The sequence below is a fragment of the Zonotrichia albicollis genome, chromosome 25 (assembly GCF_047830755.1).
Source record: "Zonotrichia albicollis isolate bZonAlb1 chromosome 25, bZonAlb1.hap1, whole genome shotgun sequence".
Taxonomy (NCBI): Eukaryota; Metazoa; Chordata; class Aves; order Passeriformes; family Passerellidae; genus Zonotrichia; species Zonotrichia albicollis.
The window spans coordinates 774,323-801,284 of NC_133843.1; the positions used below are offsets into that span (position 1 = coordinate 774,323).

The 26,962-nt window shown below is 52.8% G+C and overlaps 2 protein-coding genes across 5 annotated transcripts in view; both read right to left on the reverse strand.

Annotated features, from left to right (window-relative positions):
- Window positions 1–4,269, reverse strand: part of RERE (arginine-glutamic acid dipeptide repeats) — a 164,126-nt gene extending 159,857 nt beyond the window's left edge. For 2 of the 3 annotated variants that reach the window (XM_074558725.1, XM_074558722.1), the window contains exon 1: window positions 4,058–4,269. The gene's annotated coding sequence lies outside the window, so the exon portion shown is untranslated. The remainder of the gene's footprint in view (window positions 1–4,057) is intronic. The other variant, XM_074558724.1, reaches the window with a different exon arrangement.
- Window positions 4,270–15,466: 11,197 nt separating this feature from the next.
- The window catches only part of ENO1 (enolase 1), a 172,475-nt gene continuing 160,979 nt past the window's right edge, over window positions 15,467–26,962 (reverse strand). The window contains exons 2-12 of one of the 2 annotated variants that reach the window (XM_074558873.1): window positions 23,658–23,752; window positions 22,310–22,405; window positions 20,474–20,532; window positions 19,787–19,856; window positions 19,467–19,600; window positions 19,125–19,347; window positions 17,493–17,690; window positions 17,059–17,260; window positions 16,832–16,940; window positions 16,376–16,434; window positions 15,467–15,931 (exon numbers count right to left, since the gene is read on the reverse strand). In XM_074558873.1, coding sequence (XP_074414974.1) covers window positions 15,862–15,931; window positions 16,376–16,434; window positions 16,832–16,940; window positions 17,059–17,260; window positions 17,493–17,690; window positions 19,125–19,347; window positions 19,467–19,600; window positions 19,787–19,856; window positions 20,474–20,532; window positions 22,310–22,405; window positions 23,658–23,742 — 1,305 coding nt within the window. In that variant the 5' untranslated portion in view covers window positions 23,743–23,752 and the 3' untranslated portion in view covers window positions 15,467–15,861. The remainder of the gene's footprint in view (window positions 15,932–16,375; window positions 16,435–16,831; window positions 16,941–17,058; window positions 17,261–17,492; window positions 17,691–19,124; window positions 19,348–19,466; window positions 19,601–19,786; window positions 19,857–20,473; window positions 20,533–22,309; window positions 22,406–23,657; window positions 23,753–26,962) is intronic. The other variant, XM_005493802.4, reaches the window with a different exon arrangement.

Below are 26,962 nucleotides of genomic sequence, written 5' to 3' on the forward strand. Positions count from 1 at the left end.
AGAGCACAAAGCTGCCTTGTGGATCTGCTCCCCACACCTCTAGCCCTGCGAGGAGGGCAGGGGTTTCTCCCAAAAGCAGCTGATCACACTCACGTCCCTCAGTGCCTCACACACCTCCCCACACCCCTGGCCCAACCAAACCTGCAAACTTCATCTCAGGCTGCTTTAAAAAGAAGCACATTGAATGAACAGGTTTCCAATCAATAGGGGGTTTGTTCTGTTATGGTTCAAAGATAGGTTTCACTTAAAAATACGCTGCATTTTCAACCTATTGATTTAAATTTAAGCTCTGAGCTAAAATCAGAGAGCATGCATCCCTTTAAGTGAAGCAGGATGATTTGTTTAGACTTCATGCAACTGAGACAACTGTAACATACAGTAAAACCAGAGTGAAAAATAGCTGAGCATTAAAAATAGTTAGTCTAGCCAGGATGCCACTTAAAAAAAACCCCAAATACCAGTTCATTAGAAACTTAGAGTCGGTTGTTTGGAGTTTCTTTGGGTTTTTTAATGGTTAACTCCAACCCCAGCCAACCCTTTTTAATTTATGTCCTTGCTCCGTCATCTCATTTCAGAATCACATAATAACTAATTGTTTTCCAATTGTCATTATTTTCCCGACTAGAAATGAAGCACAATCCGGGCACTGTTCAGGCAGCAGGAGCACAGTGTAACCTGGCACTGGGGCTCACAGGGTCCCTCAGAGAGCTGCGATGAAGTCAGAGCCCCTGGGGCAATGCAGGCTGAGAACGGCCCTGCTGGGAGGGCAGGCACCTTCTGCAGGGCCATTACCTTTGCACACCCTGAATTCCCTGGGCCCGGCACACCTGGGGCCCTCCTGTCCCAAAAGAAGTTCTTTATGGCTGGAACAACCACCCGGCGTGGCTTCCACAGAAAGACGCATTTTGGAGCTGTGAGAATAAATTTACAGATTGTTATTTTAAAAAGTCAGCTATTAAACCACAACAGCAAAATGCCCTTTTTCTCACCTAAGCTGCAAGCGGTGTTAACAATGGCAGGATCACAGAATCTCCTGAGCTGGAAGGGACCCATGGGGATCAGAGTCCAGCTCTCAGCCCTGCCCAGACCGCCCAGAATCCCACCCTGGGCATCCCTGAGAGCTCTGGCAGCCTCGGGGCCGTGCCCATTCCCTGGGCACCCTCTGGGGAACCTTCAGAACCTTTCCCTGAAATCCAACCTGACTCTCCCCAGCACAGCTTTGTAAGTTCACAGCTTCAAAAATCACACACACACCTCTCCTCAAACCCATGAATGTTGTCACTGACTCACTTTGCTGTGGCAGCCCTGGATCTGCACCCACAACTCTCCACAGGAAGGACTCTGCAGGCAAACAGCCCCCAGCAAGGTAGAATAAACCCCTGGATGCACAGAAATCACTGCCTGCTAATAACCCCCATCAAGGTAAAACAAATCCATGGATGCACAGAAATCACTGCCTGCTAATAACCCCCATCAAGATAAAACAAACCCCTGGATGCACAGAAATCACTGCCTGCTAATAACCCCCATCAAGGTAAAACAAACCCATGGATGCACAGAAATCACCCTGTGCTGAGCCACAGGTGAGGGCAGGGCTGTCTCTCCTGGTCCCAGTCACCTTTTCTGCCCAGGAAATGCTCCCAGTTTCACACAGGAGCATCAGGAGCTTTGTCCAGGGGCAGTTTCCCATCCCAGTCCCTGCAGAGCAGAAATTCACAGGCACAGGAGCCCCAGAGGCACAGAGAGGCAGCACAAGTGCTTCCCTGCACCTCTCTGACCTCACAGCATTCATGCAGACAATAGCCACGGTCTCCGGCCACACCAAAGCTGGGAGTGGGAGAAAAACACCCAAAAAGTGTCCTCAAGCCAGAGGCAACCAGCACATTTCATTCAGGTGAGGAAAATGAAGTCATTTACCCCAATTACACACTGAAGTCAGCTAAAGAGTCAAAACCAAACTCGGAGACCTCATGATTAAACTATGACAGTCACTGTTTCCTGTTTTCCAAAGGATCCAGCACACTGGCAACTTTTGCTCAACAACCACGTTATTTTATTTTACACTCCCTTGTGCACACCTCAGCTCACAATCTAGCCAGCTGAGATTTTACGTATCTCACCACCCCATAGCTCAAGCCCTTTCCAATCGCCAGCCCTGCCAGGAGGAAGGGGCTGCACTCAGTGACCCCAGGGGTGCACCCCAGCTCCGGACACCCCCCAGTCCCACAGCTGCTCTGACAGAGCCTTTCCACACGCGCTGCTGGCCAAACAAAAGCCTGAAACAACCACCAGGAAGGGAAACCGTGTATACACCGGAGTCAAGCTCTGCACTTCCTCTTGCTTTTGTCATCCCCAGGCTTTTCCGTGATGTGCCCTCCCCTGGCAGCAGAGCCCATGGGCAGCAGGGGCTGTGAGGAGCTGCCAGGCAGGGGGGTGTTTGGGGAACAAGGGAGAGGGAAAGAGCAAAGTTGCAGGGAGCGCAGTGCACTTGCCAGCCTCACCTCGCGTGCTCCCGCTCAGCACAGCGCACCGGCGGGCCCCGGGTCCCTCTCCCGCTCCCGGGCACCGAGGGCCGTCCCGGGCAGGGCAGGGCAGGGCAGGGCCGGTGCCGGGGCCGCGCTCCGGGCCCCGCTCCCGAACACGGCGCCGTGCAGCAGCCGAGCCCCGGCGGCGGCGGGCGCACAAGAACAATGAGCTCGCAGCCCGGGCATTGTGTGCAGCCGCCTCCTGCTCTGCCCTCCCTCGGCACCCAGAGCCGGCGCTGGGCACGGCAGGCACGGCCTGCAGCCCACTCCGGCACCCCCGGGGCCGGCTCCAGCGCCAAAACCACGAGCAGACGGCTTTGCACGAGTGTTTTATTATCACAGAAACGGCTCCACGCCTCTTAGCCACCATGGATTGCTCAGTCCTAAGGGAGCTGGGTATCAAAAGGGAAAAAAAAAAAAAAAAAAAAAGAAAGAAACCCAAGAAAACCCCAAAATGTTTGCCTGGCAATACCAGAACAACAACAAAACATGTTGTACATTTGTATATTGCACATTATTAAAAAAATTGACATGCACCCTTCACAAGAACTACTTCTTTTGACCCAGTGTTCATTTTTATCTGCTTAAACCCCACATTTTAGTACCTGAATTGTCACTTCAGATCTGTTCTGAGAAAGCATTTTTACTGAATTCTAACAGGGTGAACTACTGCGTGAGGCTCCTCAATTCAGCTGCACGGGTGCACAGGCGAAATAACACCTTTGATTTCAATAATTGGCCAATGTAAGGCAGGAGTAAACAGCCATCAGACAGCAGCCTGCTGACTGCATAAAAACCCTGTGAGCTCCTCATCTCCAAGAACGCTGCTGCTTCGAGGAAAAACTCAGCATAAGAACTCAGCAAACCAAAATAACTGCAAGCAGCCTGTAAAAATAAATCTAAGGGCAGAGACACCTCAACAATGAATCATATTGTTTTGTTCCCAGCAATTTCTTGAGCAGTCAATTTCAGCAGTGAAACCTCCAATGTTGTCTACCTCCTACTACTTTCCTGATTCTGGGCATCTTCTTTTCACGCTTTAGAAAGAGAAATGGGAACAAAACAAAACAAACGAAACAGGGAAAAAAAAAAAGAAGAAAGAGAAAACCCCACCCCTTCCTATGCTACCGAAAATGTTATGATTAAATCAATTTGCATAAAATCTTCATTTCAGGATTCCATACCTACACACATGAAAGCAAGTGTGCCTTTTAAACAGCCGAGCCGTTCACCCGTGTGCGCGCATTTAAATCACATCTAAGTCATACATACACCCCCTTTATTTGGATGGCTAACAAGTTAAGCCTTTCCCTGAGCACATTATCCCCACGGAGCATCGGGCGGGCGCGACAGGCGAGCAGCAAAATAAAGAAACAAACGCGGAGCCGCGGCCGAAGCGAACAAATACCCGCGGAGCGCGCAGCCCAGCCCCGGCAGCGCAACTCCCGCTGCCCCCGGAGCATCCCCGCGGCCCGCCGGGCTCGCCCCGTCCCTCCCTCCCGCGGCCTCTCCCGCCAGCGCGGCCCACCCACCTCGGCGGGCTCTACACCATCCGCGGCGGCTCCGGGGCGCTGCCGGGACAAAGCGGCGGCGGCGGCGGCGCGGGGGGGAGCGAGCGGCGGGGAGCCCGCGCGGTGCGGTGCCTCAGCAGCGGCAGCCCAGGGGCATCTTCCCGGGAAACAAGGAGGGGATGGAGGAGGAGGAGGAGGAGGAGGAGGAGGAGGAGGAGGAGGAGGAGGAGGAGCGGCCGCCGGTCCCGCGCTGCCCCCGCCCGCCCCGGCCCTCGCGCACGCACGCACCGCGGGCACCCAGCAACGCCGCCGGCCGCGCGCCCCGCCAGTATCGCCGCGCGCCATTGGCCGCCGCGCCGCGCCGCGTGACCCGCCGGCCAATGGCGGCGCGGGATGGAGGGCATTTAAACGCGAGGGGAGGCGGGGGCGGCGCCGGGCACAAAGGCGGCTGTGAGAGAGAGAGAGGGAGGGGCGGCTTGGCCCCTTCTTCTTCTTCCTTCCCCTTCTTCTTCCTTCCTTCCCCTTCTTCCTTCTTTCCCCCGCCCCGGTTCTGCGGGCCGATTCCATGATCGCCGTCACGAGCGCCACGGGGATGGTTTCAGGTGTCTTTGTCCCCCGCCGCTCCCAGCCCAGCTGTCGGCTGTGGAATCGCGGCACCGGTGAGGTTGGAAAGGAGCTGTGGGACATCGAGTCCAGCTCACGGCCCGTGCCCACCGCGTCCTCCTCACCCAGAGCGCTGAGTGCCAGCTCCATGGTTCCCTGGGCACCTCCGGCATGGGAGCTCAAACCCCCCCTGGGCAGCTCCTGCCAGTGTCCGACCGCCCCAACGTGGGGGAATTCTGAGTGTCCAAAGGTGCGGCCCGACCGCACAGGCCTTCAGAGGTCCGACCTGAGCCCTCCGGTGGAGGGGAAATTGACAGAGCCGCTGCATGGTTTGGCTTGGAGGGACGTGAATTAGTGAACATCATCAATGGATCTTACAACCATCCACCCCACAGCTTCCCCTGTCCTGGGCTGGCCTCTGAGGGATGGTCAACCGAATGAGGGTGACCCCGGTGCCCAAGGCTGGCCCAGGACGCTCTGAGGGACAGCCAGCCCATGAGGGTGACCCCGGTGCCCCACGGTGCTCCAAGCTGGCCCGGGACACACTCGTGGACAGCCAGCCCATTGCCCTGGGCTGAGCAGCCCTGCTGAGCTCAGTCCCTCTGTCCTGGACGTGTCTGACGTGCCTGTTTGCCCCGAGCTGGCTCGTTCTCATGAATTGGAGAACAGTCATCAACCTCAGGAGTAAATGTGTGTGAAGTGTCTTCAATGGGAGGCGAGCTCTGTCAGAAGCTCCGGCCCATCAGCCCTCCAAGATTCACACTCTGGATCAGTCACATTAAGCTGCTGCTGCTGGCCCTGCACTGAATGTTCAGATTATGCATAAGTGCTTTGCTGGATAAACAGCTGATGCTGCTTCTTGCTGCTCTGTGCAGCGAGGAAGTTGACACAACAGCAGAATTCCAAATTACCGAGTAGCAATTAATAAAACACTTGGTCACTCAGGAGATTTTTTAAGCTTCTTCATCTCTGAGCTATCACATATTTAGACAAGATAACACGAAGGTACCAGAGCTGAAAATAGAGCAAACTTGTTATTTAACATTAACCTCACCTCTCCTCCACAGGCCAGCAAAATAAATCACATGGCTGTAAAGAAAGTCACACATTCTTCCCGGGCATCTGAGCATTTTCATGTGGAATTATATCTTTCTTCTGAAAAGGCACTCGGATATGTCAGGGCAGATTTTGCCCTCAATTACACCCGTGTAACCCCAACTGTTTGCTGTCTCTGTAAACTGTCTCCGTGGTCGATTCCAGTGGTGCTGCAGAGATAAGTTTGAGGCTGTTATTGCCTTCAGCAGGGGGAAGTGGGAGCTGTTCTCACTGAAGAGAAGGGAACACACAAGGAGATCTGAGCTCGGCACATCAGAGGAATTCGGTTCTCTGCCCTGAACACACAGGACAAATTTATCCCCAGCATAACTTCGGGGGCATTAGCACCAGAGGGTGAGACACAGAGCAGATTGTGTTCTAATAACTCAGTTAGATAAGGGTCTGGCCATGCACATCAGCTCGGTGCTGCCACAGCCATCTCGGAGCTGCACTTAGGCTGTCCTTGATGGAGCCCGATTCCATCTCTCCTATTTTCTGCACTAATTACAATTCCATGTTCCTTGGCCTCTGGATGTCTGCATTGAAATCTCCATGAATTGCCACGGTGGCAGGTTTGCCTTCAGCTTTTCCCAGTCACTGTGTCTGTGATGGGGAAATTCTCCACAGCAGCCTCTCCCCCTTTCTCTTCCCCTTTCCTCTCCTCTGCTGAGGGAGTGGCCACACAAGGATTGGAAATGTTTACTCACAACATTCTGATGCTAGACTTTGTTGTTAAACAAACCCAAGCACTCCTGGGGGAAAATGGCCTCACAAATATATGTATAATGTGTTTATCCTAGTGCAGAGCAGGCCACCACCTTGGTTAGAGGGATGGGCACAAGCAAAGGCTGAGAGAATTGGGGTTGTTCACCCTGGAAAAGAGAAGCTCTGCGATGACTTCACTGTGGCCTTCCAGGACCTGAAGGGGCTGCAGGGAAGATGAAGAGAGAGGATTTACAGGAGCTGGAGGGACACAGGGCAGGCATGGATGGGATTTTGGGCAGGAATTGTTCGCTGTGAGGGTGGGCAGGCCTGGCACTGGTGCCCAGAGCAGCTGTGGATCCCTGGCAGCACCCAAGTGGGACAGTTGGAGGCGTCCCTGCCATGGCAGGGGTGGCACTGGGTGGGCTTTGAGGTCATTTCCAACCCAAGCCAGTCTGGGATTCTGTTATGTAATAAGCATCTGTGTACCCCCCAAAATTATCCCCAGCCAGTCCTAGCAGGCAAAGCCACATCCTCACACCACCACCAAGCGATCCAACGATGCGTTTGGTTCACAGCCAGGGGATGGCTGCAGGAATAGCACTTGAAGCTGCTGCTTTTTTTGGGATGTCTTTTTTTTCCTTTGGCAGAGATGCAGCTCTCCGTGTGGACAATAACAAACAAAGCCACAGAGCTTGTCCCATAATCTCCTCCCAGCTAAAGCCACGGGGCTCAGTGAACACAAGGAAGATCAGGGAGCCCCCAGATGCTCTGAGGGAGACCTTTGTGCCTGTGGGTGCTCACTGCAGATCTCTGTGGCTCACACCCACGTGCACAGGGGTCACTGCTGGGAGGAGTGGGCAGCTCTGTGCTCAGGTGGGAGATGTCTGCTGTCCATGCAGATTGTCCCTGGGGCAGCCTGGCAGGCTCTGCTCTGGCATCTCTGGGAATCTCTGGAGTTTGGTGCCTCTGTCTCCAGCACTCCCGGGAGGAAGGAACTGCTGACACAGAGGAAGCCTAATTGGCCAAATCCACAGAGACACCGAAATTCCAGCGTGCCACAGGGGTACCCACACAGAATGTTAATCCTCACATTCCTCTCCTTGCCCCTGGATGTTTGTGAGGATCTGAGCAGCAGTTTCTGCTCAGCGTTCTGGCTCTGGAGCTCTCCTGGCTCCCTGCCCCTGCCTGGTTCCCCCTCTCCCACACCCTCCCAGGGCTTTGGGGCCCTCAGCCACAGGGTTCAGCTCTCCTGGGCACCCCCAGACCCACTGAGGAGGGAAACAGCAGGAGCCTCACATTATTCCTGGTTTAGTCTTCTTGTTGTCACGGAAAAATCACACCACGTTTCACCTGTTCCCATTCCATCTCTTTCATTTCAGGGGAACAAAACCAAACAGTGGCAAAATTCCACCGGGGGGTTCTTTCTCCCTTTGCCAAGCCTTGCACCTATTTTATTTGGCATCCATATGGCAGTGTATGCACTGTATTTAACTTTTTTAATTACCTCTTTATAAATCTGTTTTAATATGGCTCTTTTTTTAAATAACTGACATTTTGCCAACTGATTGAAACAAAAATCTACGAGGAAAAAATCTAACAAGGAACTATGAAGTCAAAACACACCAACACTGAGAAATTTGTGAACACCATCTCAGCCCAACTAGTTAAAATAATGGAGGGGGGTTTTGGTTTTTAATTCTCCAGTCATGAAATTACAAACCAGTCCTTGACCATGACAGATGAGTCAGGTTGTAACCTCAGCAATGCAGTAAAAACTCAGCTCTAATGAAACAGGCAAATGTCAATACAGCGATTAGCTCGGGAGATAATATTCTGAGAGGCTTTTACAGATGACCTAACTCCACTCACAAAAAAGGATTATATTCTCTCTTTCCCTTTGTCATAGCTGAATACCAGCCTTTAGCTGAAAACTGTTTGCTTTGGGGGGGTTTTCTGCTTTGTTTTGTTTACTGTAGAAATCTCAGGAATTTAAAACCTCATTTCCACAGATATTACCAGGGAATTTTTGGAAGGCTCATCCCACCTGGAGGCCGGTGCTCTGGATTTGTGTGAGCTCCTCCTGGACACAGAGATCTCTGCCTAGAAGTGGCTGTATGGCTTGCAGCGAAAGCAGAAGTCATGGAAATGAGATTCAAATCAGTCTGGGCATATCCACACCCACTGGAGGGAGCAGCAAGTGCCAGGGGCTGAGCAGAGCCCTGGAAAAGCCCAGGGCCCTTCCCTGAGCTGATGCAACTTCTCTGGGGCTGGAGGAACGAGTTCCCAGCAGGATAGGATGGGCTGGGCTGGCAGGTGACCATGGCACTGCCACCCTGGTGTCCCTGTGGGACAGGGAAAGCTCTGGGCACCCAGGGGATGGGAATGAGACCAGGGAGCCCATGGGGCACAGCCACCCTGGTGTCCCACCTGGGCTCTGGGCTGGTGGGTGACCATGGCACTGCCACCCTGGTGTCCCTGAGGGACAGGGAAAGCTCTGGGCTGGTGGGTGACCATGGCACTGCCACCCTGTGTCCCTGAGGGACAGCGAAAGCTCTGGGCTGGTGGGTGACCATGGCACTGCCACCCTGTGTCCCTGAGGGACAGCGAAAGCTCTGGGCTGGTGGGTGACCATGGCACTGCCACCCTGTGTCCCTGTGGGACAGGGAGAGCTCTGGGCACCCAGGGGATGGGAATGAGACCAGGGAGCCCATGGGGCACAGCCACCCTGGTGTCCCACCTGGGCTCTGGGCTGGTGGGTGACCATGGCACAGCCACCCTGGTGTCCCTGAGGGACAGAAAAAGCTCTGGGCTGGTGGGTGACCATGGCACTGCCACCCTGGTGTCCCTGTGGGACAGGGAGAGCTCTGGGCTGGTGGGTGACCATGGCACTGCCACCCTGTGTCCCTGAGAGACAGGAAAAGCTCTGGGCTGGTGGGTGACCATGGCACTGCCACCCTGGTGTCCCACCTGGGCTCTGGGCTGGTGGGTGACCATGGCACTGCCACCCTGTGTCCCTGTGGGACAGGGAGAAGCTCCTGAGCATTACCAGGGGATGGGAACAAGATCAGGGAGCCCCTGGGACCCAGCCAGCCCCACCTCAGGGGGTTCCTGCACATCCTTGAACATCCTCAGCCACCTCCTAATGCATTTCCTGTCACCTCAAAGTCTCTGCATTGGCCCAGTTCTCCCGTTTTGCCAGCAAGTTTTGAAGCCTGGGCCACAGATGCATTGAGGTGGAAAAGCCTCTGGCATCACCCAGTCCAAGCATGAACCCCACCGGGGCACCACCAAACTGTCCCTGCACAGCTCCCAAACAGCTCAGGAATCTGGGGGGAAGAGCTCCATTTCCTGTGTGACCATTCTCAGGGCTCTGACACACAGCACATACAACCACAACAGTTCTGGGTTTCATATTTTGAATATTTTAAATCCCGGAAATGTAAAATGTTATAAATGAGTTTCCTCATTAAATTAAAAAAAAAATTTAAAACCTTTTTATCTTTTAAAGGTTTTCAATTTCCCTGACTCAGACCATTTCCTAGTGGGTTCTGCATAATGAATATTAGCAGAGGTTGGCTTACCACAGTGTCTGGTGAGACTCATTTATCAAAGCCCAGGATGTGCGCCGTGCAAAGGGAAAAAAATCCCATTGAAAGGGAACAAAAAAATTTCAGCCCTAACAATCGCTCCTCTCATTTCTGTAAACTTGGGCATGTTCCAGTGCATGTGGAGAGGGGACAAAATGGCATCTGCAGAACATGAAACGTGTCTAACGAGAGATTTGTGCACCTTGAAAGGCAGCGGTGCTGAAGCTGCAAATGACTAATGAGTCTTTCCTCAGCAGTGGGATTAATTGCATCAGCCCTTGATGCTCAGCCCTGGATCCTGCTTACACCCAGGGACAGGCACAGGAGCCCATTCTGCATTTACATACCAGATAAAACCTGCTAAACAAATTAAATAGCACTAACCTGCCTTCAGCCCCAACCAGGGCCTCGATTGCACCAGCATCACAAACTGGAGCAGGCAATGGAAAAGGGATCCAAGCACAGGAGGATCTGGGGCACTTTTTGGTGTGGTTTTGGTGCCTTTTCACCTTCAGCCACTGGACACTGAGCTCATGCACACTCACTCACACAGCCCCAGGGGCTCCTGCACTTACACCCAGCTCCACGGCCACACACCCCAAACCTGCAGGCTTTTTTCCACCAGGCCATGCCTGACAAGGTCCTCGTGCAGATCCAGTGGGATCTCACACAGCTCAAAGTGGGGTTATTTTCAATACTGCCAAACTCCTGGGCTCTGCTAAAGGGAATTCACAGTCAGCCACAAGCAGAGCACAGAGCTGGCTCCTTTCTGCACTCCCTACGGTTCCTATCAATTGATTGCTCATCATCAATGATCGACTGAGCCCTCACCATGGCAGCAGAATGGGACACCCAGGGGAGGCCAAGGAGCCCAAACCAGGGGCTGCTGTTTGCCAGGGCTGGCCTGCTGCTCCCTGCCTGGTCAGAGCTTTGTCTGGCACTGCTGAGGTGGGACTGACTGCTCAGCTGGGCACTCCTGCGTGGCCCTGTAAATGCAGCACTGCATGCACTGCTCAGTGCAGGGAGCAGCAAATGCAGCACTGCTCCTCCAATGCAGGGAACAGCAAATGCATTTCCAGCTTCTTGTCCTAAGTGACCCACTTGGCTTTGAGCTGTTATAAATGACCAAAGCATTCAAGGGAGAGATGGATTGATTTCAGATTTGCATTTTTATCCTTCCCACCGCAAATTGCCCCTCCAGGAGGAGGTGCCTGGCCCCCACCTCCCCCTTGTAGCTGCCCTTTCCCTGCTGTTGCAGCACTGCTGCCTTTGATGGCACCTCTGAATGGACTTTTCTGAAGGGAGAGACAACAGAGCCGCAGCAATGGGAACATTTCCATTTCAAGCACCATCTCCTTTTTCCCCTCAGCACCTGTTATCTTCAAAGCACTGCTCAAAACCCACTGAGGAACCCTCCCCAGCGCCCTGGGAAGTGTCACCCGTGCTGGGGACAGGTGAGACAGGAGCAGCAGGGAAATGGCACAGCAGAGCCCAGGTCCGGGTGCATGGCCGGGGCTGAGCAGGGCTCACACCCAACGGGGCCTCTCTCCATTGCTCCTAACAGCCCTCACTGCGAGCAGCTGGGCAAGGAGAGCACATCAGGCTTTGTTCAGCCCCACACACCTGCCTGGGGGCTGAGACTCTGCCCCTTTGGGAGCAGGTGCCTGACTCTGGAGCTGCTCCAGCCCAGGTGCCCTCCTGGCTCCTTTTCCAAGGGAACCCCACGCCCTGTGCCCCTCACGGACACCCCCAGACCCCCGTGGCTGCTGCCAGCCCCGTCAGCAGGGGACACTGACCCAGAACTGGCCTGGGGACACTGACCCAGGGCTGGCCTAGGGACACTGACCCAGAACTCACCTGGGGACACTGACCCAGGGCTGGCCTAGGGACACTGACCCAGGGCTGGCCTGGGGACACTGACCCAGGGCTGCAGAGCCAGGCCGGCCCCAGGATGCTCCTTCCTGCACACACTGCTGTCAGCGCGGTGTCAGCTTGCCTGGCCTCTGCCCAAGGGGTTTCTTTTGCAGAATCAGCCCCCATTCCTCCTCTCTCCTGTAACTGAAGCCTGCAAGGGGCACCTGGATGATGAAACCTCTGTGGTTGCAGGCAGAGCTGTGCCTGTGCCTCGAGCTTCAGGCCTGAGATTTCACCACACGCTTCCAGTGTGGCACAAGGAAGTCATGTGGGCATTGTGATTATTTTCTTCCTCATAGTTTATTTTATATCTGTCATTTTTATCATCTGACTTCTTTATTCAACCCCTTTTCTTCCTCCATTCCTCAGTTCTCTTCCTTGTTGGTTTTTTATGGGTTTTTTCCCTCCTCCTTTTTTTACCTCCAGGCTTTCCTAGCAGAACTGAGGTCTGCAGCTGGTTTGGCTTTGTTTCTTCTCCTCATTCCCCTTCTCCATACCTTGCACTTCCAGTTTCTGGGGGTGTCTATGCATGGAGCACACAGTGCATGCAAAGTGCCCCAGATCTGATGGCACCTGAGTCCCTCTGGGTGTTTTTCCCTGCACAAAGGGCCAGACCTGGGCTCCAGCCCCAGCCTGGAGACCCAGCAGCAGCTGCAGGGAGAGGCCCCATTCCCTCCTCTCCTCAGAGGAGGCTCCTGCATTCTCACAGCCACCCCCAGCTCCTGTCTGCAGGGAAATCCTTCCACCCTGCCACACAAACCAGCAGCAACCAAAGCTCTGCAGGGCAGCGCTGGCCCCGAGCTGGTGCCTGGCACAGCCCCAGGCTGGCTCTGGGCCCTGTCCCAGTGCACAGCCCGGCCCCAGCTCAGCTGCTCAGGGAAGGTCAGCAGCGCTGTCCTCACCCACACCAGGGGCTCTGTCTGGCAGGAAAGCCAAGCGCTGAATCAGCAGCTTTGCCAAGATCACTGAGGGATGGCGACATTCCCTCCTGCCCAGAGCAAACTCACTGGACAGGGCCTGGAGCAGGCCTAGAAACCAACCTGAGGAGGTCAGTGCTAAGAGCAGGCTGGGCTACAAGGCAGAAAAGGCACCCCTGTGTTGTCACCTTATTGTAAATCTCCCATACCTTCTCGGTGATTTCTCATGGACAGCTCCTCACAGCACTGACTCCTTTTTCTTCTTCACAGCGCAGCCAACAAACTGCAGCTCTCTCCTCTCACCCAGCTACCCCACTCTTGTAGCACTCTCCTTCTCACTGGACACAGCTGTGGCCTATTAAGGGCAGGCCCATTCCTTATCTTTGGTGATTAGTACAGCTGCACCTCCTCAGGTGTGAGACTGCCTTCTGCATTATCTTTATTTCCTTACATTCTATCCCTCCACACCCCTACACACCTAGAAACAGCCAGGGGTAACGGGGGAGCTTTCCCAGTGCACTCCTTTGCATGACTCCATTATAAATCCTGCTCCCGAACAGCTCCCAGAGCACCTCGTGCCTCTCCCCTCTGCCATCACTCACCACAGCTCTGCTTTTAAGCCTGGCTGCCGCTCTCAGAGCAGCCTCCCAGCTCGTGTTTGCTAAGCTGATGCCTCCTCTGCTCCAAGGAGTGCCATCCCTGCAAATTATTGCAGTAATAAAGGCACTGGCTGTGCCACATTTGCTCTCTGTTATAAAGCACAGCCTTTCGAGTCCAACTCCGTGGGGACAGCAGGGAAAGGTGAGGAGCTGTGCAGCAGGAGCTGAGCCCTGATTAAGGAGCAGACACAGCTCCCCCCTCTCCAGCACCACAGGCTTGGGTCTTGATTTTCAGCAATCAAATCTCGTTCCCTATTCACTGATTCCCCTCACTCCAAACACACACAGCGCTCCCAATCATTCACTTTTCTCTGACACGTTTAAAATCCTTATCTCCAAACCCAGCCCCACGTTCCAGCACTTCCCCTCTCGGGGCTCCTTTCTTCCTTTGCAAGGGACTCCTTTCAACGCTGCAGCCTCATTAGGGAGAGCCTGAATCGGCTGCAGCTGGAAGCACCTTGCTGCTCTGGCCCAAATACTCTCAGAGATTGAACTTGAAAGCTTTCTGTGAGGGGTTTGATGGGACAGGTGAGCACAGCACCTGGCACGGCAGGATTGACTCACAGACAGGAGAACACAGGTTCAATGTGTGACTGCAGCTCGGGGCTGTACAGCCCCAGCAATGTTCCAGCCCTGCCATTGCCAGGTTATTTCAGGCACCACACACCTGGTAATTGACCTGCGAGTGTTCTCTCCACCCTGCTCTGACAAGGTGGGAACGATAATGAATTCATTTGCAGCGTCAGTGGAAGGGGCTTTTGTCAGAGCTGGGAGTGAGCTCTGGCTCCGAGCAGAGCAGTTCCAGCCTGGCTCTCCCCACAGTGCGGTGGCTGCACACGAGCACGGCAGCCCAGGTGCCAGGCCCTGCTCGTGTCTCTCATTTCATCCCAGCCCCACTGCCCTTCAGGCTTTGCTCGAGTTATGGCAACCACTGACCTGATTTTCCAGCTCCTTCTGCTTTCTGATCCTCATTAAAAGAAAAGCACCAGGTGGAAATAGAGGCCCAGGTAAGGGCTTGAGCATTTTGGCTTCACTTACTGAAGTGCCAGGTGAGGAGCAGCCCGACCCATGCTCCTGAACACAGCTCTGCCAAAAAGCTTCCTAAACCATTCTGCAGATATTAGAAGCTGCCTCTTTGAGAGAAGAAAAATCCCTTGATAGGATTTGTGTGTAATTAGCTGGTTTATTCATTTAACAGGTCTAATTCAGAGATCAGCTAAGTGTGAAAAGTGCAGTGGGCTTCAAATTTGCCACAGAGTGCAACCAGCTCAGAGCAAGGCCTGGGGAAAGGAGGCCCTGGCCCAGAGCTGGGGCTGGTAAATTTGGTATTTATAGCAAAGCTCTTCTTAAGAGCAGCCTGACAAAGGAGATAAACCTCCCAAGGAAACACAGCTGCCAGGTGCCCAGGGAAGGCTGTTTCCCTGTTATTGCCACTCCAGAACTGAGAATATTCTTTAGGGTAGCAGGTGACAGGTGCCCTGCAGCAGCACTGGCTGTGCCAGCCCCAGGGGAACGATTTAAAACGTTAAAAATCAGAATTGGTTTGTGCGAGTGCGGTGCAAGGCCTGGCGCGCCCACCGGGGGGCAGCACCGGGCACGGCAGGACTCATTAACAGAATCGGAAATTAATGATTTTCCTCCTAATCTGACACTACGGAAAAAAGCAGCAAGAACTGGCTCAGACATCCTCTCGCTCAGTTGTGTAATGATTTGTTTTTTCCTGTCTGGGAATGGGCTGAGGTCACAACTCTGCTCCCTGTGACAGTGCCCACACAGCAACAGAACCACCATGGGGACAGAGACACCCCAAAAACTCCTGCCAAACCCCAGGAAAAGGACAACAGGAGCCTCAAGGTCCCTTCCAACACAAACCATTCCATGAGTCCACGATGCACAGCTGGGAATCCCTGCTCCCCACACTCCTCCAAGTACTTGCAAGCCACACACACATTGTTGGGTGGTTTGATGCTTTTATTTATCACATGTAAAAACACTACTGTCTCTGTCTGCAGGTACCTCTTGCTGCACTGCAAATCACACGGCTCCAAACGGTGAAGATGAGACAGAGAAGGGAACTAAAGTGTTTATGCCCAGAATCACAATGTCATGATCCCCGAGGGTGTTAAATACACAGAGCACCCCCAGGGACTGTTCTACAGAAGCAGCAGAGCATTACAATTGACAGACCAGAGTTGGTGAAAACACTGGGTGAAGGGATCATCTAGAGGATAAGAGGACCTGCAGACTGGTCTTTTCCTTCAGCTGCCCTTATCTTTCTAGTACAGGTAATTGTGATCTAAGTCAATATCTAGTGCTGAACCAGAACAGAGGGGACTCTTCCACACTTAGTTGACACGAGGGTTCCTGAAGTTCCTCCCAGCAAAGCGAGCCTTGCTGCCGAGCTCCTCCTCAATTCTGGGGAAGGACAGAGAGCACTGGGTGTCAGCAGGCAGCAGAGAACCCCAGCACTAGCACAGGCCTCACACTGAACAGCTGGCACACCTGGCACTGAAACACCTGATCCATGTGGCACTGAAACACCTGGTCCTAAACCACCTGATCCATGTGGCACTGAAACACCTGGTCCTAAACCACCTGATCCATGTGGCACTGAAACTCCTGACCCACCTGGAGGTCCTACAGCACCAAGGCAGTGCCACACACCTGACACAACTCAACCCAAATGTCTGAGATGCTTGCCAAGGGAAGTGCCCCGTGCAGAGGACAAAGCCTCAGTCCAGCATCCCAGGATGCCTGGTGTGATCTGTTCTGGACCTCACCCACCCAGCTCCTGCTCTGCAGGTGTTTCTGAGGGGCAGAGCCCAGCACAAGCAGTGCCCTTCCCCAGCCCAGGCTCACCTCAGCAGCTGGTTGTACTTGGCCAGACGCTCGGATCGGCACGGGGCACCGGTTTTGATCTGAGGGAAATGACAAAGTTAGTGAAGAACTCCAAGTGCCAACACAAAACTTGCTCAGGGTAATGAGCATCACCACAAGCTCTGCTTGGGCACCAGGCTCAGTGTCTGCAACACAGCAGGTCCTGGGAGCAGCAGAGGTTGTGCATTTGCTATCAGCTGCAGGACCAGGAAAGCCCAGTGCAGCCACTGGAGCCAAGACCTTTGACATTGCTGATTAAAGGTGAGTTTGCAAAAGATAAGGTGTTCCCTTGTCACAGTCCATTAACAAATCAGCTCCCTGCAAACAGACACAGCAAACCTGCACCCCTGAGGCAGTGCAGTGCACCATGGCTTTGGCTTCACCCCCAAATTATCCCATCAAGCAAAGAGCCAGACTGCAGCAGCTGCAGACACCAACCTGGCCAGTGCAGAGACCCACTACCAGGTCAGCAATGAAGGTGTCTTCTGTCTCTCCAGAGCGGTGGCTCACCATCACACCCCAGCCATTGGACTGGGCCAGCTTGCAGCTGCAAGGGACAAGAGAAGCAGCTCAGAGCATGCCCTGTGCCCAGCAGCCAGGGGCAGCACAGGGCTCTGCTCTGTGCATCCACCTCCCCCGGGTACAGCCCAGAGGGCAGCACTTACGCCTGCAGGGACTCTGTCACGGAGCCAATCTGGTTGACCTTGAGGAGCAGGCAGTTGCAGGCCTTCTCATCCACGGCCTTGGCAATTCTCTTTGGGTTGGTCACAGTCAGATCATCACCAACCACCTGGATGTTGACGCTGCCAGTGAACTTCTTCCAGGCACCCCAGTCATCCTGGTCAAAGGGGTCTTCAATGGACACCACTGCACAGGGACACAGCAGCTTTAGGACAATGCCAGCACCAAGGTCCTGTTTGGATGAGCGGCACCAAAGTGCTGCAGGCATGTGCTACCCACTTCCCAGAACATTGCTGAGACCCTGAGAGAGGCAGGAGCTCTCAGTCTCTCCTGTAAGAGGGGCTGCACAGCAACTCCCTCCTTCAGCAATCCACCCTGGTTCACCACTCCACTGTGCTCCCACTGATGAGCAACTCACCAGGGTAGTTCTTGACAAAGCCCTTGTAGAGGTCAGCCAGCTGGTCAGGAGTGATGTATCTGCTGGGGTCATCGGGGGATTTGAAGTCCAGGTCGTATTTGCCATCCCTGTAGAACTCTGAGGCAGCCACGTCCATGCCAATGACCACCTTGTCAGTGTAGCCAGCCTTGGCAATGGCTGTCTTCAGCAGCTCCAGAGCTGAAACACAGACAGACAGCAGCTGCTGAGGGCCTGCAGGATGCCAACAGCAGCACACCCACATGGCAAACCAACCATCTCCCTCACCTCTTCAGGAAGCCCAAAGGAAAGGGTTCTTAAATTCTCCCACTTCTGAACTGACTGGAACAAGATATTACTTTAATACTGCTTTTAGCTTGTAATACCCTTGAGACACCATTATGGGATTCCTAATCTCTTCAGGCAGGACTACATGTCAGCCCAGAAAGCTTAATACTAGATGATTCCACATCCTCTTTCAACTTTATGCATGTGGGCAGGAAGCAGTGCCTGCACTCTAATCCCCTTTAGCTGCAGAGCAGGTGTTGACCATGCAAGTGCTGAGCACCCAAAGCCTGGCAGCAGGGAGACAGAGCCTCCTCTGGGCACCCACCTGCTCCCCACGGGCACTTTTACCTGCACAGAGGGGACAGAACCACTCAGCACAAGTCTCTGGATGCTGCCCACTGTGCTGGTGTTGGCAGAGTCCCAATGACCCCACTGAGTTGCAGAGGAGCAGCTGGGCTCTGTTTGCAGCAGGAAGCTTAGATCAAGTGTTTTCTTTTGTTGTTGGGTTGGCTTTTTGTTTGGGTTCTTTTTGTGTGGGTTTGGTTGTGTTTTGTAAGATGCTAATGTAGCACAAACGGCAAAAGCAGCTGCTGCCAGCAACAAAAATTCTTTGGAATGTAATTGTGATTCAAGGTCATCTTCCCTGATGTCTGCAAGGGCACAGACCCAGCAGAGCTGCATGTGACACTGGGACTCAGAAATGGCACAGCTTTGGTGCTGTCTCAGTGTGCTCAGAAAAGGCAAGGCAGGTCACCAGTCCCCTCCACAATAACACAACCAACTGTAAAGCAAAAATCAACTGATCTGAGCCCATGTCCTACTGCCTGTGAGCAGCTCCATTTGTGGAGAGGCACAGAAAGCTCCTCTGGTGCAGTGTTTGTAGGAACAGATATTTTGCTTCCCACAGATAAATTGTCTCTCCCACAGGTTCCTGAACAGAACTGTTTGGCCATGGAAGCAGCAACTGCCTCAGCTTCCCAGCCTTTGTGCCCTCCCACACACAGCCAGGCAGGGCACAAACTGTTTTCCCTCTCTGTCTGCAGAAAAACAACTCCACTGATATCTGAATGCTGACTTCTGGAACACCTGCAGCACACACAAGTTCCCACACCACTCTTCAACCAAGGGCACAAAGTTCCCTTAAGCTCCTACAGGAATGAGAGTAATGAGGCACTGCCAAGGGAATACCTGACCACATCAGCAGAGCATCTTAGGATGTCTGCCAGGGTAAGAAACAGAGCACAGACAAAGCAGGAAGCTCTACACCTTTGATCCTATTGATCCTGCCTGTCATTATATTGGCCAGGCTATCAGTTCCATCTCCTCCCACACTTGGCTCATCCTCACCTTCTTTGTTTTCCAGGATGTTGGGGGCAAAGCCACCCTCATCCCCCACATTGGTGGCATCCTTGCCATACTTCTCCTTGATGACGTTCTTGAGGTTGTGGTAGACCTCTGCCCCGACCCGCATGGCGTCCTTGAAGCTGTCAGCGCCCACGGGCAGGATCATGAACTCCTGCATGGCCAGCTTGTTGCCTGCGTGGGAGCCCCCGTTGATGACGTTGAAAGCCTTGGAGGAAGCAGGAAAGGCCAGGTTGGAACTGGTACCAGCCCTTCCATCACTCTGCTCGTCCCTAGAGCCTGATCCAGGCCGAAGGCAGAGCCAGGCTGCCCCACCCAGGGACTTACAGGAACTGGCAGAATGACCTCGGGGTTTCCAGCAAGGTCGGCGATGTGCCGGTACAGGGGAACTCCCTTCTCAGCAGCACCAGCTTTGCACACAGCCAGCGACACACCCAGGATGGCATTAGCACCAAATTTGGCTGAAATGGGAAGAAATTGATTAGACAAGTGTCTTTATAAAAAGAGACTCAGCAATACCAGCCCATGGTTTCAATTATGACAGTGTACAGCACAAGGCCATACACTGGCTGTTGGTTCTGGTAAATAGAACTCAATTGACTCATCTTTATCTTTTTCCCCCTCAGTGCAACACAAAGCCCACTCACATTTGTTCTCAGTCCCATCCATTTCCAGCATCAGCTTGTCAATCTTTTCTTGTTCCACAACGTTCACATTCTGCAGAGGGAAGCAACCAAACTGTTGTTTGACACCAAGCACAGGCCCACAAACCCTCACCTACCCAGCACGGCACTGGACACTTCCCAAGGGCAGCTGCCAAGAGCTGACTGACCAATTCCTGTCACCACCACACAGCAGCAGCCCAGGGCTCACAGCTGAGCTCATGTGCCATCACTTCATCCACTATCACTGAGTTCTGCACCAGCCTTTGTAGGCCAGGCTTGGTGCCCACAAAGCACAAAGGAATCTCATTCAAGCAGACTGTTCTAGATGCTCTCAGATTCCCCTCCAATGACCCTGCTTGGATAAAACCTGGCCCCTCCTCATCACTCAGGCACTCTCTGAAGCATCAATCAGCTTGTATCCCAGCTGCAGCCCTGCAGCTCCCAGGGCTGGAGTGTTTCTGCACACCACAACAGCAGGCTGCTGGAGAAGGTTCCATTACGTGTTAGATGTGCACTCATTAAGTAAATTAAGTAAAACCATTGCTGTGGTCAGTTTGTTCACATGCACCCCAACACACAGGCTGACCCCCCAAGGTGCCACCCCACCAGAGGAAGGTTTGGACACTGCCTGGCTGTAGGAGATGTTAAGAGAAGACAGATTGCTCCTACCTTGCTAATCAGTGCAGGTGCAATCGTTTTATTGACGTGCTCAACAGCTTTTGAGACACCTGGAAGGAACAAGCAGATCAGACACTGGTCAACACACAGGTTATGCAGGGATTAGTAGGGGATCTCAGGAACATCCAGGAAACCACCTCATGCTGCCCCAGCCCCAGCTGTGAACACAGAGGCCCTGGCTGGACTGGAGGGCACATGAGGGATGCATTGGCTAGGACTGGTCCAGGAATGCCAGTTAGTGTGCCAGGCCATGCACGGGAGAGACTCATCCGAGTGCCAGGCTGCACTGGGAGCACATCCATTACCTGTGTGCACAGTGCCGTGGCCAGGAACTCGTTAACATATTTAACAGCTCTGGAGACACCTGGCAGAAGCCAAACAGACACCCCAGTCAAGGACAGGTGGAGGCTCAGCCAACCCAAGGGATGCAGCAGAGGACACAGCCAGGCAGCAGGAGCCTGGCACTGAGCACTGGGCCAGAGACAAAGGCTCAAAGAGCAGAGGAAGCTGTGCAAGGCTCTGTTTGGGCTCCAGCCCAGGTCTCTGTGACTCTGCCAGCACAAACCTCAAGGGCCTGAACATCAGCACTTAGGGAAGGCTTTAGGATGGGCTCTCCCTCCAGCTCACAGAATCCAGGAGTAAGGGGAGGGAAAAGGTTTCCCCAGCAGTTACACAGGCAGCATCAGGCACTTCACTATCTGACACAATTTTGTAACACTGCTATAACATCACCTTATTTACTGTGCAGTGTTTAAAGGCTTCCAAAAACCTAAGCTTCAGAATGATGAATGCTATTTGACTGCATCCTAAACAATATTAATTGCTTTTCCAAATGGTCTAAGTCTGCAGACTCCTATTACAAAAGGCCTAGCAGCTATCTGCAACTCTTCCCATTTGATAATTTTTTCTTCATAACTCGTGTTATTTCCCAGCTGACAAAGCCCTTCAGCTACAGCCTGTTAACCACAGTCTAATTAAATGCCATTAAGAACTGCCCATAGGATCAGACTTAACAGGCCTAAGCACACACACATTTAGCACAGTGAGGTAAATACACATTTATTCTTTGCAACAAAAGTGCCCTGGGTAAACAGCACAAGAGCCTCAGGTTTTTGGGACATTCAGTCATCCAGGCATTTGCTCTCTGTTAAGGCATTAACAGCCATGAATCTTCTAAGACAAGGCTCTCCAAGCTCAATTCAGCTCTCCACTTTAATTGTTCTTTCTTAATAGGCAAAAGATATTTCAGCTTCTTTTCACCTGACTGGCAGGTCAGCAGAGCTGCACATTCAATGGACAGAGCTGGCACAAAACCTCAGGTTCAGGATTCAACATGCTGGGAGATCTAAGGAGGCTGCAGTCTCAGAGCTGACAGATTTAAGGGCTCTGGGAAAATTTGATCTCTGAAAAGCCCTTGTGACTAACAGCAGGATGACTGAGGCTTTTGGAGCTGGCAGTTCAGATGCCCTGACCACGCTGGTAAAGCACTCTGCACTGTGCCACGCACCAACACACAGCACAAGGGGAGCAGGGTAACAAAGTACACCTGGACACCCTGTACCAGCGACAGTCACCTGGCTGGGTGTGCCCAGCTCCATGCAGGTGCCCTGCCCTGCAGCACGAGGCAGCTGGAGCAGCCACCCTGCAGGCCGTGCCCAGCAAACCAACCCTGCCCAGCTCAGCCCACGCCTGACAGGAGCTGCTGTCTGTCTGTCCCTGTCTGTCCTGCCCAGCTGCCAGGCCTTGTGCAGGACACACAGCGGGACAGGAGCCCAGCAGTGCCAGTGCCTGTCCCAGGGCACTCGGGGTGCCCAGCCCCAGCTGTACCTTTGCCCATGTAGCGTGTCTTGTCATTGTCACGGAGCTCCAGAGCCTCGTAGATTCCAGTGGAGGCACCGCTGGGAACAGCAGCTCTGAACAGACCTGTCCACAACAGGAAAAACACCTTGGCACACTCAAACACCAACCATCCCCAGCCAGACACCATCCCAGCCCTGCAAACCACACCTCTGCTCACATACAGTGATCCCACAAGGGCTTTCTGCTCATTTGTCAGCATCTCCCTCACACTCACTGACCAATAGCAAACTGATTCCTCCTCTTCCACTGGCATGTCAAGAGTTAAGGAAGGCTTCCATTTCCCTTCCAAAAACGATAGCTTCATTCACTGGATCTGCTTTTGAGCTCAGGCAAGGCAAGCTCTTAAATTCTTCTAGGATATGGCATAAAAGGGACAATTAGGAGACCTATTTTGTTAACAGGAGTTCTGAGCTCTTCTGGCAACAGCAGAGCCACCCAGACAGCCCATTCCTCCAGCCAAGGATGCTGAACTCGGAGCCAATCTGCACCCTGGAGCCTGCTCTGCCTGGGGTTCAAGGTGCCAACTTCAGCCTCCAGCCTCTCCCTTATCCCACTAAATCAAAGAGCTTAGTGGGGGCAGTCTCATTAAATGACTGCATTAATCTTTTGAGGCAGAAAGATCAGCTCTTTAGTCAGTGTATTACAGCCATTGTGTTTGCTCATTCCACCAAATCACATTGGTATGAGCTTGCACAATGCTTTTGTCAGATCCTATCAGATGTGGGATGAACAGCTAACAAACCAAGGGAAAGTCCTACAATAATTAAAAATATAAGATGTTACATGTGAAAGCCCAATTAGGCATGTTCTTCAGTCATGCCTGAGTACTTGGGCAGAGGAGAAGCCATTACCCAAAATTCAGCTGAGCAGCAGAAGACTGCATCATTACAGAAAGCCACTGCAGACAAATTGAGAATTAAACTTCAGTGTGCTCATACAGAGCGTGGGGAGCACTGACAAGCAGGGCCATCAGCAGCTGCTCAAGAGCAGTTTCCAGGTGCTGTCCCAGTTTATGCTGGGGCAGGGGAAGGAAGGCAGGTTTGGAACAGCTCTCCCACAGTTTGGGCTGCAAGAAGCAGCACCCTCCAAAAAACCCTGCACTGCCCAGGCCAGGAACTCAAGCTCAGCAAACTCATCCAACAGAATGAGGCAGAGGCTTTTTCTGCAAGGCCCACAGCAAGTTCCAACAAGTTTTATGTGTGGAGGGAGAATTCAGCACAGCTCCATTGCTAGAACAGAACTGGCTGTACACTTCTGCCTGCTCAGGCTCTATCAGCTCTAAGCCAGGGATGAACAGCTGCAGCTGAGGACTCACCTTTGTTGGTGTACAGGTCTACCTCAACAGTGGGGTTGCCACGGGAGTCAAAGATTTCACGGGCATGGATCTTGGTGATAGACATCTTTAGTACCTGAAAAAAGGAGCTTCCAGTTACTCACTGAATGGTTTGGATTGGAAGGGACCATGAAGCTGAATCCATCCCACACCCTGCCATGAGCAGGGACACTTCCCACCAGACCAGGTTGCTGGATGAGCCTCATCCAGCCTGGCTTGGAACATTCTCAGGGATAGGGCAGCCACAGCTTCTCTGGGCAAGCTCTTCCAGTGTCCCATGACTTTTATTGTTAAAAAAAAAATCACTTCCTCATGTGCAAGGGACAATCTCTTGATGATTCCAAATGACTTGACGTGCATCATCAGACCCTAGACAGCAGCAGGAGCAGATGATAAATCTAAAGGAACTTCACCTCATCATGTTAGAGCAGCGAAGAGCTCCCAAAACAGCAACTCTCTGCTATCAGTTAAGAGTTCTTTTTGATAAGAGACCCGAGTGCAACAGCTCTCAGCAGGCACAGAGTGCTCTTAGTATGCACAGCAGCTGCTCAGAGCCAAACGGAACCAGTGACCAAAGAGAAGCAGCCACAGCTCTCATCAAAAACTTGCATTAATAGTTACACCCTGTTGAGCATTTACAGGAATAGTTTTTCCTCTTAACTTTTCATCTTAAAAGGAATAAAAATATCCCATGTCCTTTGAATACTTCCTTTGTCCCTTCTCACATTTATCCACTTCAGAAAACTGCAGTAAGGGAATTCTTACATAAGCCCAGCTACATTTTAAAAATCAAGTCATACACATGCCTGTAAGCCACTGACTGGCACCAAACCCAGCCCATCTGGAACAGAAGAAAGCTCAGCCTCAGAAGCAGAACTATCTGGAAGCTGGTTTTTTGGCAAGCCAATGTGGGTGGCAACCCTGTTTACAGAAATGGTCGTGAATCCTTCCACAGTTAGTGCAAAGTTAGAAAAACATGACCTTAGCAATGCTGCTGGTTCAGAGTCTGTGAGTGAGGGGGTGGCTGCACACCCTGCCCTCCCCAGGGCAGAGGCACGGGCAGCCTTTGCTCCCCATGTCCCTTCCAGCTGTCCTGCCCCTGCACGCTGTCTAAGATTTCAGCCAGACCCCCACACTGACACACGATAGCACTAAAATATGAAACAAGACAGCTTCTTCAGGCTGACCTTCATGCTGCCACCACCTAGCTTCAATCAGGGAACACACAAGCTAGAAATAAATCCCTGCAAGGCTCTGCTTATCAGTCCCACCCACACCCACACTCAGCTCTCTGCAGATGCACTGAGCAATGGCTAACAGGAAGATTGTCCCCTTATCCAAAAAGGGCTTTCAGAGTTTATCAGGCTGGCACCTGCTAAACCTTACTTTCATTTTTAGACCCTTGGCTTTGCCACAGAACTTGAGGTGGCTCATTCTTTGAGAGCACAGCCAGTCCCCAGGACCCCCCAGAGCATGCTGGAGCTGCTTGCTGACCTTCAGGAACACACACTGCAAGAACTGCCACTGGAAATGCCAGGTCAGACATTACTCAAGCTTCCTTGACAAAGGACCACAAGTCCCTCCCTTCTCTGCAGAAAGAGGCATTTCACAGCATGGCATCACCCCAGAAATCCTTGCTGCTCCTTCTCCACTCCTGTGCTCAAGAAACAAGTCTCCCTTTGAGCTATAAAAGAAAACTGATGCTGTTTAGCTCACCACAACGGAATCAGTGAACTCACCTGGAACACAAGGGTCAGCCCCTGTGTGCCCAGGTTCAACCCCAGAAATGCTGACTGCAGGCAGAGAGGTCACAGCAGCACTGCCTGCCCAGACCTTTGTCCTCTCCAAACACGCAAACACCCCGGTGGCATTTAACGAGCACACTGCCTTAAACCTTTTTTTGCAGCATAATCTGCTGACAAGGTCACTGTCTCCCTTCAGGGGAAGGCACACACTCCAGCTTGCCTGCCCTGCTCTAAGGGTAAGTTACAACCCCTGCCAGCTCTGAGAACCTTCCTCACTAGCAGCTCAAGCCTAAGAAATCACCACTTATTCCTCACCTGACCCTGCACAGGGAATGCAGTACTCTTAACTGTAGATTACTCCAACTGAAAATTATTTCAATTAAATCAAAAGATTTTTTTTATAGACAACCTTACCACCAAACCCTGTCCTTGTGAGCTCTCTTGCAGCCACTCTTCTCTAAAATCAATATGGAGTTAAGGCTGAGCACTGCAAACTGAATGGGGATTTAAAAAGCAACACTAAAGTTTAGCCATAGAAATAACTGCCCTAGTGAGTGTCCTGTTACAGGCCTGCCACATTTATCAGTGGAAGCCTCTCCTGACACTTAAAGGTCCTCATGACCCCAACTCTCATACCATCAGTGCTCTGAAAAAAGCCGAGACCTTTCAGTGCACTCTATCAGATCCCAACGTATTAATTCCCCTGCCAAAGCACTCCCAGAAACCGGACAAATGGGCACAATCCATCCCTGCTCCTCTGCACTGCACGGGATACTAATGCACCTCTACAACATGATCCAACGGGTTCTAAAGGATGCCTGGCAGGGAGCAAATCACAGACACGTCCAACCACTTTCTCTCTCTGTGCTTGGTAAGATGGAGGCCTGAAACTGCGTTGGCTCATCTCCTGCGGGTTTGCATGACAAACTTCAGTACTTCCTGCCAGGCTCGGCGAGCCATGGCCCTACCCTGTGACTCAGCAGGCGAGTAACGGAGCAGGAGAGCTCAGGATCCTCTCTGGCAGCGCTGCACGAGGTGAGATGGTTACAACAGCAGCTCCTTATCCACACCTGCACATCCAGGTGCTTCCCCCCCACCAGCGCTGCCCGGGGACAACCAGCACTTAAATACCCCAATAGACCTCAGGCACAGACGCACTGCTAGCAAACGTTAAATATTTGAGATGGGAAGCTGAAGGACATCCACTAAAGAGGGGAAGGTCCAAATCACCACACGCAATCCGAGAGCGACTGTTAATGATTAAAAGGAAAAGGTTAAACTCTGCGTTTGAGGATGCCTTGACCCACCACATCCCCCCAATTCAGCCCCCACCTTGACCCACCATACCCCCCGTTTTTAACCCCCACCCCCGCACACTGCCGGGGCTCAGGCCCTCCCTCCCCGCCGGTGCTGCGGGAACACACAGTGGCCTGCACCCCCCGGGGACCACCGGGCCTCGGCCTGGCCCTCCGCCACGGGGATAGCCGGGGCTCCGCGGCCGCTACCCGGAGAAGGGAAGCGCGGCCTCCGGGCCCGCGGGGC